At 53.9% G+C, this 14,038-nt stretch overlaps 5 protein-coding genes across 5 annotated transcripts; 2 read left to right on the forward strand and 3 right to left on the reverse strand.

The window, feature by feature from the left end:
• Positions 1-895: 895 nt before the first annotated feature.
• On the reverse strand, positions 896-2,584 carry TRIREDRAFT_57632 (uncharacterized protein; the record flags this gene model as incomplete). Its single annotated transcript, XM_006963412.1, has 2 exons — positions 896-2,267; positions 2,319-2,584. The coding sequence occupies 2 exons, from the start codon at positions 2,582-2,584 to the stop codon at positions 896-898; spliced, it is 1,638 nt and encodes a 545-aa protein (XP_006963474.1).
• A 496-nt stretch (positions 2,585-3,080) lies between these two features.
• Positions 3,081-5,999, forward strand: TRIREDRAFT_124321 (pre-mRNA splicing factor ATP-dependent RNA helicase prp16; the record flags this gene model as incomplete). The annotated part of the gene is made up of 1 exon (XM_006963220.1): positions 3,081-5,999. One exon carries the CDS (start codon positions 3,081-3,083, stop codon positions 5,997-5,999), a length of 2,919 nt encoding a protein of 972 aa, XP_006963282.1.
• Positions 6,000-6,156: 157 nt separating this feature from the next.
• TRIREDRAFT_57535 (uncharacterized protein) lies at positions 6,157-6,435 on the reverse strand (the record flags this gene model as incomplete). The annotated part of the gene is made up of 2 exons (XM_006963413.1): positions 6,157-6,306; positions 6,379-6,435. Coding segments are annotated over 2 exons (207 nt in total), but the record flags the coding sequence as incomplete, so codon positions are not given.
• Positions 6,436-8,275: 1,840 nt separating this feature from the next.
• TRIREDRAFT_105079 (uncharacterized protein) lies at positions 8,276-8,473 on the forward strand (the record flags this gene model as incomplete). Its single annotated transcript, XM_006963221.1, has 1 exon — positions 8,276-8,473. A coding segment is annotated over one exon (198 nt), but the record flags the coding sequence as incomplete, so codon positions are not given.
• Positions 8,474-9,320: 847 nt separating this feature from the next.
• Positions 9,321-11,286, reverse strand: TRIREDRAFT_21817 (uncharacterized protein; the record flags this gene model as incomplete). Its single annotated transcript, XM_006963016.1, has 5 exons — positions 9,321-9,755; positions 9,825-10,259; positions 10,415-10,593; positions 10,692-10,848; positions 11,170-11,286. 5 exons carry the CDS (start codon positions 11,284-11,286, stop codon positions 9,321-9,323), a joined length of 1,323 nt encoding a protein of 440 aa, XP_006963078.1.
• Between the last annotated feature and the right edge of the window lie 2,752 nt (positions 11,287-14,038).

The raw sequence follows: 14,038 nt of genomic DNA on the forward strand, positions 1-14,038 counted from the left end.
AAGTATGGAAGTCCTTCGGCTGCCGGGCGATCACTTAGGTCACTGGCATCGCAACTAAGAAGCGACTGGCTTCACATGCTAACTACTCACCAAATCCATCCACGACACAAATTTGAAGCTTTCCACCTCACCTCGTGATGCTAAGTGCTCATACTGTATGGATCACGAAAAGGCCATTTCTAGGCTCGTCTTCCGTCTGATGGATCGAAATCTCTTCCTCAGTGACCCATCCGTCGTCTTCCACTCATTCCACGCCACCTCATCAACTCACCCGCCACAACTGAGGAACGATGTCGAGAGAAACCATGGGTCAACTACCGCAGTAGTAGTAGGTAGACCCAGTGGCGTCAAGCCAGGCACAAACTCAATGACCGTCTTCCCGCCTGTGCCAAGCTAAAGACCCGGACGGGGCCAGAGAAGGGAAAAAAAAGCTTCCAGAACTCTCCATACAGTACATGTATGCGGATCAAACACCAAATACATACTAGAACTACTAGCAAACACGAAGCCCTCGTTGCATGCCTGCACCTAGGTAGATACTGTCCCCTAACACGCGCATGCTACAGTATGTCTGTGTTTACAATCAAGTGAGTATCACTCTATGGAGAACTCTGATATATCCTCGAGGCTCTACGCTCTGAAATACGGTTCAGAAATAGTCACGACGATTCTGCAGCAATGGCGAGATACCATCTTTGACAAGTCTATTAACAAATCCAAATGCCTATGAGATCCCCCCAACCACCTCGCTGAAGACAGCCTTGCATGTGCAGCGCAAGGTATCATCAATGCGTACACTTTTGAAAGCCAACGCCAAGTTCCAGATATATATATAGAAGCAGATGTAGATAAACTCCATCAAAACCGCGGAAAGAGGTGCATTGACTTCCGCGGTTTAGTCCTCATCCATGGAGTCTCCCTCGTCCTGGTTGTTCTCGTCTCCCTCATCCTCGCTCGAGCTGCTCTCATCGTCGTTCACGCCAACCAGTCGGTCCTCAGCAGCTCCCTCCTTCGGTGCGGGGACGCGCTGCCCAAAGGCGCTTCGGACGCCGGGGTTGGTGCTGGTGTCCCAGACGTGCATGCTGCCGGAGCTGCCTGCAACAGCCAGTCGGAAAGCAACCTCCGGATCGGGGGCAAACGACGTAGCAAACACCTTGCCCACGTCAAGGTTGCGGGAGACGACGAGTGAAGGACCGGTAGGCTGAATGTTCCAGAGCTTCACCGTCTTGTCGGTCGATCCGGTGGCCATGAAGCCCGGAATCACGCTGTTAATGTCAAACGAAGACACGGACTCGTCGTGCGCCTGCAGGGTCCAGACCGCCTTGGTCGCTTCGGGGGTCGCCGGGGCGTTGCGAACATCGTGATAGTGAATGATGCCATTTTCCGTTGAGACGTAGAAGTAGTTCTGATCGTGCGGATCCCACCGGATGTTCTCGACATCGCTCTCGACGCCCCATCGGGGCGCCTTGGCATCCGGGGCTCTCATATCGGCGGCCACAATGGTTCGATCATAACTTCCACTGAGCAGGACGGTAGGCTCGGCTGTGTGCCAGGCAAGCGAGCACACCTTGTCAGTGTGGTATGAGTACGACTTGGCGCACTTGGCCGTGTTGAGGTCCCAGAGCTTAATGGTCTTGTCCGCAGAGGCTGAAGCAAGCAGGTTTCGGTGCTTTCGGTTGGCTGCGAGAGACAGCACGGCGTCCACATGGTACTCATCGTTCGCCTTGGCCTTCTTTGACTTCTTCTTCTTCTTCTTTTCGCCCGAGCTGGGATTTGCGCCCTGGCCAAGAATGGCATTGGGGTACATGCAGTCGATCGTGTCCAGATCCCACACCTCAATATCCGGATCCATAGTGCCGACGGCGACAAAGTTGCCTCTAGCATCCTTGGGCACATTTCCCGAGGCGTTGACGGGAATGTCCAGCCACTCGACGCAGAGAGGAATCGCCGGCAGCATGATGTCGTGATGCACGTAAAGGTTGTCGCTTTCATCTTCGTAAACGTATACCTCCAGGTGGGCCAGCTCGTCTTCGACCTTTGCCGACAGGATCAAGTTGTCCGTCGCCAAGACCTGAAGATCCTCTCGTTCTTCGTCATCCTCCTCGTCTTGCAGTGTGATGTACGGATCATCCTTGTTTGATTCGTAGTATGCCAATGACTTGACGTTTCCAAACATGCCCATGCTTCCGTTGGCGGTAGGCGCATCGTCTTCGTCGTCGTCATCGTAGTGTTCCAGGTCGTACTCTTTCAGGTCGTCGTCGTCGAAGCTGTGGAGGCGCGCTGTTAGTGACTTGTTGAGCTTGACAGCGCATAATGACTAGGCGTACTTTGTGGCAGGTTTGGCTGTCTTCTTGTCTTCTTCTTCTTTGTCGCCCATGTCCTCGTCCTTGCCCTCATCCCCCTCCTCTGCTTCTTCATCATCATCATCCTGAGCTTCCTTTAGATCATCCTCTGCATCGTTGAGCTGCAGCTTGGCCAATTCGGCTATCCTCTCGAATTCAGACTCGTCAAGCTTGTAAATCTGAGGAAACTGTGCCGCGAAGCCTCGCGGCACCCATTGGGCGGCAGTGATCATGGAAGACATTGTGCAAATGCCTGGGTATCTTGGCTATAGTTTTCTATGCAGCTTCCATCTTTTTTTCGCGATCTCGTTCCTGATATTTTGCCCAAAAATTTCCATGGTGGGGTTTATCGATAAGCTCAACCCATGCAACCCAGGTACAAAGCATCAAGTACCCACGATGCTCCCGAATCGTTAGCTTCAACTGATATCCAGACCGAGGACGCACAACATCGAGCAATTGCAGGACTGCCTTCAGTGGGACGAAACAAAGAGTGATCAAGGACGTTCATCAGCTTGAATAGAGCCTAGATAGGCCATTCCTGTGCTATCTTGTGAAACAATAGCTAAGCACTCGTCAAGTTCGCGACTGTAGGTCACATGACTTGGGCAGCGTCTACAGCGGTTCAAGCGCTATAAGCCAGCGCGCATACGGCAAGTTTTCCGATCCGCCTCAAACCTCGCCCTGTCGCGTCGCTGTCCTTCCCTGGCACATCACCGTGATCGGAGAGCCTTGGTCATGGTGTCGGAAGCGGATCACGACGGGTTCAACCCCAAGAGGAGAAAGTTTGACATCTCTAGGAGGGACAAGTACCAGGATCGATCACGGGGCTCGACACCGCGCGGCCAGTCTCGATATCCGTCAACGCCTCGAGAACCCGAGCAGCCGCAGCCGACTGAGGAGGATGCCCTGGCGCTGGATCGCGACTGGTACGGCGGTGATGAGTTTGGCGGACATACGTTCGGCGACGAAACGTACAACCCCTTTGCGTCCTACGAGCAGTCGGCATGGGAGACTCAGCAGCAGGAGTCGGCCAAGGTCGAGAAGATGACCAGCCGATATGACGCCAGGCAAGAGCAGAGAAGGCGAGAAAATGACGCCTGGGAGACGAACCGTATGCTTGTATCTGGTGTGGCGCAGAGAAGGGACCTGGCTGCCGACTTCGACGATGAGGAAGCGACCAGAGTCCATCTGCTCGTTCACGATCTACGACCGCCATTCCTCGACGGAAAGACAATCTTCACAAAGCAGCTCGAACCTGTTCCGGCCGTCCGCGACTACCAAAGCGACATGGCCGTATTCAGTCGCAAGGGAAGCAGAGTGGTCAAGGAAGCCCGCCAGCAAAGGGAGAGGCAGAAGCAGGCGCATGAGGCCACAAGCATCACGGGCACAGCCCTCGGAAACATCATGGGAGCGAAAGAGGAGGACGGCGACAGTGCGCTGCCGATGCCTGCCGAGGAAGAAGCCGAGAAGGGCGAGCGCAAGGGCAACAAGTTCAGCGAGCACATGAAGAAGGGAGAAGGGGCCAGCGATTTCAGCAAAAGCAAGACGCTGCGCGAACAGCGAGAATACCTGCCCGCGTTTGCGGTTCGCGAGGATCTTCTCCGAGTGATACGGGAAAACCAGGTGATCATAGTCATCGGCGAGACGGGCTCAGGAAAAACCACGCAGCTCACCCAGTTCTTGTACGAGGATGGCTACGGCAAGACGGGCATGATTGGATGTACGCAGCCGCGACGAGTCGCTGCCATGAGTGTCGCCAAGCGTGTGGCCGAAGAGATGGAGGTGAAGCTGGGAAGCACAGTCGGATACGCTATTCGATTCGAGGACTGCACCAGCCCCGACACCGTCATCAAGTACCTGACGGATGGAATTCTGCTTCGAGAGTCGCTCAACGAACCCGATCTGGATAGATATTCCTGCATCATCATGGACGAAGCCCACGAACGAGCGTTGAACACCGACATCTTGATGGGGCTGTTCAAGAAGATTCTGCAAAGGCGGCGAGATCTTAAGCTCATTGTCACATCTGCGACGATGAATGCAAAGAAATTCTCAGACTTCTTCGGTGGTGCTCCGGAATTCACGATACCTGGACGGACCTTTCCTGTCGACGTCTTGTTCCACCGATCCCCTGTCGAAGACTATGTCGACCAGGCTGTCCAGCAAGTGCTGTCCATCCACGTGTCCATGGACGCGGGTGACATTCTGGTCTTCATGACAGGCCAGGAAGACATCGAAGTCACATGCGAGTTGGTTCAGAAACGCTTGGACGCTCTGAATGACCCGCCGAAGCTGAGCATATTACCCATCTACAGTCAGATGCCGGCAGACCTGCAAGCCAAGATCTTCGATAGGGCACCTCCGGGAGTTCGCAAATGCATCGTCGCGACAAATATTGCCGAGACTAGTTTGACTGTCGATGGCATCAAGTATGTGGTAGACGCAGGCTACTGCAAAATGAAGGTGTATAACCCCAAGATGGGCATGGACACGCTTCAGATCACACCAATCTCCCAGGCAAATGCAGGGCAGCGCTCAGGCCGTGCTGGCCGAACAGGGCCGGGAAAAGCGTTTCGTCTATACACAGAGAAGGCCTTCAAGGAGGAAATGTACATTCAGACCATTCCCGAGATTCAGCGGACCAACTTGTCAAATACAGTGTTGATGCTGAAGTCTCTGGGGGTCAAGGATCTGCTGGACTTCGACTTTATGGACCCGCCTCCCCAGGATACCATCTCGACGTCCATGTTCGATCTGTGGGCTTTGGGAGCTCTAGATAACTTGGGGGAACTGACGGAGCTGGGGCGGAAGATGAGCGCGTTCCCAATGGACCCTTCCCTGGCTAAGCTTCTCATCACGGCGGAAGAGTACGGCTGCAGCGAAGAAATGATCACCATTGTGTCCATGTTGTCAGTTCCGAACGTGTTCTACCGGCCAAAGGAACGACAAGACGAGGCTGATGCGCAGCGAGAGAAGTTTTGGGTGCATGAGTCGGACCATCTCACCTATCTTCAAGTCTATTCGGCATGGAAAGCCAACGGATACTCGGATGGATGGTGCATCAAGCATTTCCTCCACGCCAAGTCTCTTCGACGAGCCAAGGAGATTCGAGAGCAGCTCCTGGATATCGTCAAGATGCAGAAGATGCAGTTGATCAGCTGCGGCATGGACTGGGACGTCATTCGCAAGTGCATCTGCTCCGGATACTACCACCAAGCCGCCAAATACAAGGGGTCTGGTGAATACACCAACCTGCGAACCAACCTCGGAGTCCAGCTGCACCCCACAAGCGCCTTGTACGCAGGCCATCCGCCGGACTACATTGTCTATCACGAGCTCATTTTGACATCCAAAGTCTATGTCTCGACGGTTACAGCAGTTGACCCTCATTGGCTGGCGGACCTTGGAGGCGTCTTCTACTCCATCAAGGAAAAGGGCTATTCGATCAGAGACAAGCGCATCACCGAGACGGAGTTTAACCGCAAGATGGAGATTGAGGCCAAAATGGCAGAGGATAAGCGTCTCGACGAAGAGCGCAAAAAGGCCGAGGCCGAGCGCACAGTCAACAAAAAATCTGACAAGGACGAGAAGAAGTTTACCATACAAGGCGCGGTCAAGAAGCCGGTAATGAAGAGACGGGGGAGGGGTTTCTAGGCTGGCAAAAGGGGGGGGCGCAGGCCATTTCACCTTTATATACACTTTTCTCTGGTCATATGGGTAGAATGTTTAGCATGGCGTATGGGCCTCAGGATAAGGCTTCTCTTTAGTGTTATTCTCAGCTACCTACTATCTCACAATATCTTAGCAAAACTCAACGCCGGACTTCAAAGGAACTGTCCCCTTCTACGACATCACGGTCCTCCTTGACGACTTTGGTGACGTTGGAGTGGCTGGGGCCTTTGCCGATGGCGTCGAAGAACTTTTGCATAACGTCTTCGCTTCCCTGTGCTTCGCCCTCGACCTGACATTTTTTTACGAATAGACGTCAGCAATGGTGACGTTCGTTCATGGGAGGATACAGGAGCCATCTTACTGTGTCATTGGCAGTGTTGCGACACCATCCAGTTACGCCATATTCTTGGGCCTTTTTCCTCGTGTAGTATCTGTAATCAATCAGATGTCAAATTCAGTCAGTACCTATCTTGATAGATGAATGACTCTTTGCGGTGAAGTATTACCGAAAACCCACGCCTTGAGAGAGAGTGGTTAGCTGAAGATACTACAGGACTGAGAGAATGCGATGACAGCATCGATGTCCTCACCTTGGACGAAGCCATAGACTTCAAAGTGTACCTAAAGGAGCAATGTGAGCAGCTACATCACGCCCAGTCAAGACTCGTGAAGTATACGCACTCTTTTCAACATTTCTAGAGCAATGCAATTGACATTTCCTCCATGTTCATCACGATACTTGGATGAAGTCGATCCCATCCTCGCCTTTCAATTCCGTCAACAGCAAGTCAACCATCGGCTAATCATCGGGTCCGAGCATCGATGAAGTCACTCCTTTCGCCCATCGATAAGCAACATTTCATCCTCCTCCGACCTCAGCAGCAGCCTGAAAGCTCAACCCCTACCTACAAGGCATCAGTCAGACAAACCAACCGCACGCATTCTCTTCTTCAGCATGGACGAGAATGCGCAAGCAGAGCACGACGGAAGCAGCCCGACGATGGAACCAATTCGTTTCCGCGCCGGCAAGAAGAGAAAGGCCTACCGCCAGCGAACCGCCGACGAGGAAGATAAGAACCCTGATGCAGCCGCGATCCAGCCTGCGCCCGTCCTGCCAGGCGCGTCGACGAAGCCGGGCGATGCCGACGACGAGCTCGGTCGAAGAGACGTGGACGAAGATGCCGACCCAGAACCAACAACAGCAACAGCAACAGCAACGACACATACCGCAGACGTAGAGATGGCAAACGGCAACGGCGACGACCGAGACAATCAGTCAGAAAGCGAATCAGCCGTGTTGGCAGCTCTGCGCCTCCGCAATGCGCGCCGCGCAGCCCGCCGAGGAGGCGTAGGCTTCCGCGCAGAAGGACGGCCAGGCCTCAGCGGCAACGACGGCGAGGATGGAGACGGAGAGCACGCGATGGTGCTGCGAGAGCAGGACAAGGAGCACGAGCGCATCGTCGGCGGCATCACCAACCGCTTCATGCACCAGACCGGCCTCCTGACCATCCTCGACGACAAACACATGTACGTTGTTTGCTCACTTCCCTTCCCCCCCAGCTTACGATTACTCAACCCCGAACAACACTCCCTGTTTTTTTTTTTTTTTCCACTTCTGGCCTCCAGGCTAATCATTCAGGAATGCATATATAGAATCCCGCCTCACTAGCCGCAACGCGACGGACCCCAGCAATGCTTCCTCCTCCTCACAGCCCGCCTCGCAAGCCGCAGACGCGCGCGCCTCCGGCGACCCGACCCAGCAGCTGCAGTGGCGAGACCAGCCCACGCGCCATGGCAAGCTCGTCGAGGTCGATATGAGTGCCCTCGACGGCGGCAGCGGCAGCGGTGGCAACGACTACAACAACAACAACAAGCGACGCCGAGTCGACAAGGATACTACAACTGCCAAAGCACCTCGCCGTGGCCGCAACCGCCGAAACAGCGACGACATTGCGCGCGACGCCCTCGTCGAGCAATTCCTCCACGAAAACAGACGTAAGTTCTCTCTAGTTCTCTCTCTCTCTCTCTCTCTCTCTCTCTCTCTCTCTCTCTTTTAGTCTTCCTCTTTATCCAAACCTCCCCAAATACTCGTACTCGTAAGGGAACGAAAGGAAGAAAAAACGGGTACTGACACACGAAACTACGCAGTCGACGTCTACGACGTCCCCTCCTCCTCCCCCTTCGCACAACCCGCCGCCTCCTCCTCCTCCTCCGCCCCCGGCGCGGATCCCTCCGCCGACGACCGCCTCGCCGAGCAGTTCCGCCAGCAGTACTACACCGAGCAGGCCCTGCGCCGCAAGAAGAAGCGCCCCATCACCCAGCAGCAGCAGCTGAAGCAGCAGAAGCAGCAGTCGGGCGAGATCCTCAAGGGGCCCAAGCTCGGCGGCAGCAGGAACTTGAGGGCCGCTGTGAGAGACAAGTTGCTGCAGCAGGAGAAGGAGAAGAGGGGCAAGTAGGGGAAGAGGAAGAAGAAGAAGAAAACATGTGCCCTCTCTTCTGTTCGAAAACTTCGTACTTGTGGGATTTCATTTTCTTGACAAGGTTCTGATATTTGGCGTTATACATGTTTAGCATTGCAAAGTCCTTTGTGGAATTTCCAGAGTCATCATGTACGGGGTTTACAGGGCAAGTCATGCGTGGTCACTGGAAACAGCGACTGGAAACACAGTCGCCGGCATAACGAAATCAACATAAAACAGACCTGAAGCATTCATTGACTGTCTCTAAATGACTGATCCCTGTTCCTAATAATAGACCGAACCTACCCAAAAACCATCATGGAAATCATAAACCAAAGCCGTTGACCCAGTCATAACAGCCGAAAGTCTGCCACTCCAAAAGATACCCAGGATGTTCCTCTTTGCATCAAACATCCAATAATATATAATCCACACAACGCCATTAAACCCGACATCCTCAACCATGAAAGAGTGATGCCACGACCCAAATGAGATTGATAAGAACCCGAAAGAAACAAGAAGGAAAAGAGAGAAGAAGAAAAAGAAGGGGAAAAAAAGAAAAGAAAAGAAATAAGAAGGGGAAAGAAACAAATACGGCAAAAAGAAAACAACCACTCGAGGTTGCCCAACCGTGTTGAGAGATCTGCTCAGTGCACAGCCAATGCCATTGCACAAATGCAAGAAGAGAAACAGAGCTGCGTCGTGCCTCCAATGCGCCACCGCAGCCCAGTCTATACTGGCGCCAACTGTTGAATGCAGAAGCAGGGGGGGTAAAAGAAGAAGAGACACCCATGAAGAAGCCGTGGCCGTGATATATGGCTTTGAAAGAAAAGAAAAATCTTTTTCACCTGACATCAAGCTGAAAGCGCTTGAATTTCCCGCCGATTGTCTCACAGCGGGGGCACTTCCTCCGAGCTCCATGCTCAGACATGAGGACTTCAACGCAATTCGAGCAGAGTCCACAAATGCACTCCGTACAGGCATATGAAGTCTTGAGGAGGGAGGCGCGATTGCAAGCAGCGCAGTATATCTGGATGTTCTGCGAGTTGTATGTCGGTGACGAGTCAGACAGTCCGCGGGATCCAATGTGAAAGTTATCCCCGCTCTCGCCGCTCTCCACAGACGGGAAGGGCTCAGCCATATCCTGATTGTAAGTCTGCGGTGGTGTCAAAGCTTGCTGCAGAGGAGAAGCTTGGTAATTGTTGCTGCTAGACTGGAACTGATGGTGGTTGAACGGAGGCAAAGATGAGCGGTGGATTGATACGGGAGATCGAGGCATCTTTTTGTAAAATGAAATGGTTAGCACAATTATCGCCTTCACACGAATGCACAGACAGTCACTACTCACAGGAGTGCGGTCCTCATCAATATCTCCCGCAGCAGATGCAGCCTGGTCTGCGGCATCAATGAGGTCTTCCCATCGTTTGCCATAGTCCGTCCAGGGCTCGGCTGAAAGAGCCTTGCGATCATGGCCGCCTGGCCTGATTCGCTCCTCGTTCTGGATACGCCGTAGCCAATCGGAGCCGCGCGAAGGCTTCTTCTTGTGCTGAGACTCTCGATTCTTCTTCGAGATTGACTGCTTACGAGGCCGCATGGGCCCCAAGGGACGCTGCAGCGGTGGCAACGTTGATGACCGCCCAGGCGGTGATGTTGCCATCAGAGACGGGAGGATTTCCCGAGGCCTGTTGGAATAAGGGTCGCTCGTGATGTTGCTGAGATTCAGAGGCGGCAGCTCAATGGATTTTCTCAGCCTGCGCCGTTGATCCATGTCGGAATAATATCCCTACAAGGTCATGAGAAGCACTGCGTTAGCGGACATGGCAAGGCGCATCTAACGTGACCACCGTGGGCTGAGGAGCAGCTGGGTTGATATACTCGTCCGGCTGTCACCCGAAAGCCCGTCCAGTCGTAAGAGGGGTGCTGTTTTTCTTGACTTACACCATCCATGAGATCCGAGTCTCTCTCAGACTTGACGCCGTGCAGTTCCGCCAAGACGGCTGCTGCGCTGGCAGTCCCTAGGAGAGAGCTGGCGCCAGGCAGTGGTTGATCGTCTCCTGCCCGCGGCGTGCCTGGGGTGCTAGATTCAGCTCTGTAATAGGGATGTCGATCTTGGAAGTCTTATCATTGATAGTCAGTTTCAATAGTCTCGGCCAGAGGGAGCGCTGAGAAAAGTAGCTAGAATCGTGACTGGGTAGAATCAATTGAATCGACGTACTCTGTGTGGCGGTTGGTGTTCCTTCAAGCTGACGGCGATCTTGTGGCGGAGTATTGACCATCAGCAGGAAGCTGTCTTCGGTCGCAGGGAGCTTCGGTATGTAGTGCTCGGGATGCGCACGGCGGATGTGCTCTTGCATTGAGCGGTATCTTTTTTCCTATGATAGGAGCGTCGTGTTAGAGCCTTGTGGTATGGTTCGTAATGCCATTGACAGCTGCACACAAGGCTGGGTGGTGGCGGAGCTGATGTGTGTGTGTCTGAAATGCGCAGAGTATGCAAGGTCGTATGACAATGAGAGCCTTCCTGGCCGCACCAGCGAAGGATCAGACAGAAGGCAGAAGTAAGGCAATATTGCATCCAGGGCAGAGAGGGATTGGTGGAGAGGCGAAGCGGATAGCTGCAGCGAGCGGGAGAAAGAGAGAAAGCAAAGGGTGGGGGAGAGAAGACGTCTGGGGACAGCCAGTCAGTCAATACTTACGCCGATGCATCTTTTCCGACAACTTGAGCCATCTTGATTCCGGAGCGGACAGACAACCTCGTTATTGGAGTCTGCTGTGATGGAGAAGGACGAGGTGAGGGACGAGCGCGGCGGCATCTTGAACCACAGTAGACAAGATGGGCGATGTCTTTGGTCGTAATGGTACTGTCAAGAAGAAGAGAAAAATGAGAGGCTGGATGAGAACAACTCCGATTCGATAAGGTCCGTCTAAGTCGAAGGCGGCGATTGCGAGCGCGACGTATTGAAGCTCGTTTCCGCCGCCTGGCTGTCGATCTGCTTGTCCGAAAGGTGTGTACGAGACCGGAGAGTTGATATTGGTACGAAGCGCCCAGAGGGGGACAGACAATCGGGCCTGGCCGCAGATACTTATAGATGGCTTTGAGAAGGAAGGAAAAGAAAAGAAAACCCCCGAGTTCTGGCGAAAGCCTCGTTCAATGAGGCACGAGGCGGTAAGGTCAAGGTACAATGCGCAGCTACTGAAAGGTAACTTGGGTTTGGCCGAACTGTTGAGTTTGAGGCTTCTCCGTCAAGACGTAGGTGTATCGCAGGTTAGGTAGTCAGGTATGCGGTTATGCAGGGCCAATCGAGATCGGGAAAAGGGTAGATTGAGGCACAATGCCGAGGTCCAGACAAGACTGAAAACTAAGATTCGTAGCAAGTGGGAAGATGAAGAAGATACTGGGATGCAAGAGGGTATATCGCAGGTTTGGTAGTACGTGGGAAGAGGTTTGAGTATGGACAGCTGCAGATGATCGGGAAATGTGAAGAGAGAAGAGAGGCAGAGCGAGAGAGAGCGAGATGACGGGTGTGTAAGAGGAAGTGCCGGGGGGTCGAGAAGAGGGTACTATTGGGTACCAGGTAAGAAGAGCTTATAGACAACAGTCAGTATTGGTAGATGAGCTGAAGAAGAGAGATGCGATTCGTCAGAGCTCGCAGGCGTCTCTCCCAGCATAAGAAAAGCAGCGTCAATGTGTGGGAGAGAATGGGGAGGGGAGAGGTTTGGATCGATGGCGGCAAGTAAGAAGTACGAAGTACAGTGTAGGGGAGCTTGGATGACTACGAACCACTACTTGCTACTAAGGTAGCAGCAGCAGCAGCCGCAGCATTGTGAGAGTCCAGAGCTACCTACTACCTACCTGCCTTATGTAAATGTACTAAGTACCCCTAGGTAGAGCTTGGCCTTGCCGCAGCACTCCATGCTCGGTACCTACCTACAGTGGCGGCGCTCAGATGGATTCGGCTCAGCTCACGGGGACCGGCTGCGCGTGGCATTGACAGGCCCTTGAAGGGCGGCGCAATGATGATGAAAGGCTAGGTACTGCGAGTAATCAGCAGGCCCTTCGTGCTCCCTTGATACCAGCTGGGAGCGGCGGAACGCCAGCAGAAAGAAATCGAGAAGCGAGGAAAGCAGAAGAAAGGTCCCGAAAGCAAACAAGCCGTATGCGCACCATTACCGTTTACCAGGCCGGCAGTACGAGCACCCCAGGCGATACCAAGGTGTACTTGACTGACGACGGCGAAGACGAGGCAACAGACACCACCACAGGAGCCGTCGCTGGGGCGCACGGCTTGCTCGACAAAGTACTGGGTACAAGTACACGCCCGGGGGGGGGGGGCGGCAGAAGCTTGCCCTGGCTGAGAACGATTGCTCTGTCCAAGCAACAAGAACACACAGAGCGCCCCGGAAGAGGGGGGCGTGAGCAAGACGCAGGGCGTGAGGAATGTGTGTGGGCAAGAAGTCGCTTCTGACACTTGTCTGCGGCGGGCTCGATATGGCAGTAGGAGTCTGGTAGCAGGTACTTTGTGCCTCAAACCTTGGCCCGTTCTCCATCAGCAGAAGGTCCCTTGTGATCTGCTTAGAGGTTTCTGCTTCAGACCTGGACGTGGCGGCGGGCCAATGGGGAGCTTGGGGTTAAGCTCTGGCGCCCCCCTGCTGGAATCAAGAAGAGCAGTGACTCCACTGGGAGCTTTCAATGTTCCCTCTTTGCCTCTCAAGCAGCTCTTCTTTTTCGTCTTGTCTGGTTGCTGGCGGTACAGGTAGTCCCTGGCGGTGGCCAGGTACGGCTGGTACTCGTAAAGTAGTACTAGCAATATTGGTGAGAAGCACTCGGCAGTAGAAGGCTACCTACCATACCACCTAGGTAATGCCTCGTGTAACTGACTTCCAACTTCTTGCTCAGGAACCTAGGAGATACCTAGGTAAGTCGTCCTCGGTTTGCGATTCGTACTGTATACAAGGGCGACCGGTTCAAGCCTTCGTTCGTCGGCAAAGGTGGTGTTGGTACCGCAACCCTAAGGGACTACCTACAGTACTGCTACTACTACTAACCCCAGGCCCTGGTTGGTAGAAGCAGGTACGCAGGACATTCTCACTGTCGCCCACCGTCCGGTCCCGTTTCCTCACAAGCGCCAAATCTCGTGGCAAATCATGGCATCTCGCAACCATAATGACTCGGCATTGGCGGGGCGACATCGCGCAACGCAACGCTGCAGTCTTGTCTGCAGTCTCTAGCAGGTCGAGTTGCTGGCTGAGGCCTCGAGCTGACCGACAAGTGGGGGCTGATGGTTGTATTTTTGCGAGCCAGGGGAGCTTTATCAGCTTCTTGAGCTCCGGTACCCATTGACACACGGACATCCAACCGCCATACTAGGTACTACATGTACGAGGTACATTCGGAGGCCCTGCCATGCGCACTCGGCTACTCCCAGTGCTGCAAAGCGGCGTGCTAGGCGGACCTTCAGACCGAGGGGCTGCCCGCATGGCTGGAATATTGAATCGCTTTTGCCCGCTTGTCTCGGGTTGCGTGCCTTGCTCGTCTGAGCACCTCCGAAGCAGTAGGTATCCAAG

This window comes from Trichoderma reesei (assembly GCF_000167675.1).
Source record: "Trichoderma reesei QM6a unplaced genomic scaffold TRIREscaffold_4, whole genome shotgun sequence".
Lineage (NCBI taxonomy): Eukaryota > Fungi > Ascomycota > Sordariomycetes > Hypocreales > Hypocreaceae > Trichoderma > Trichoderma reesei.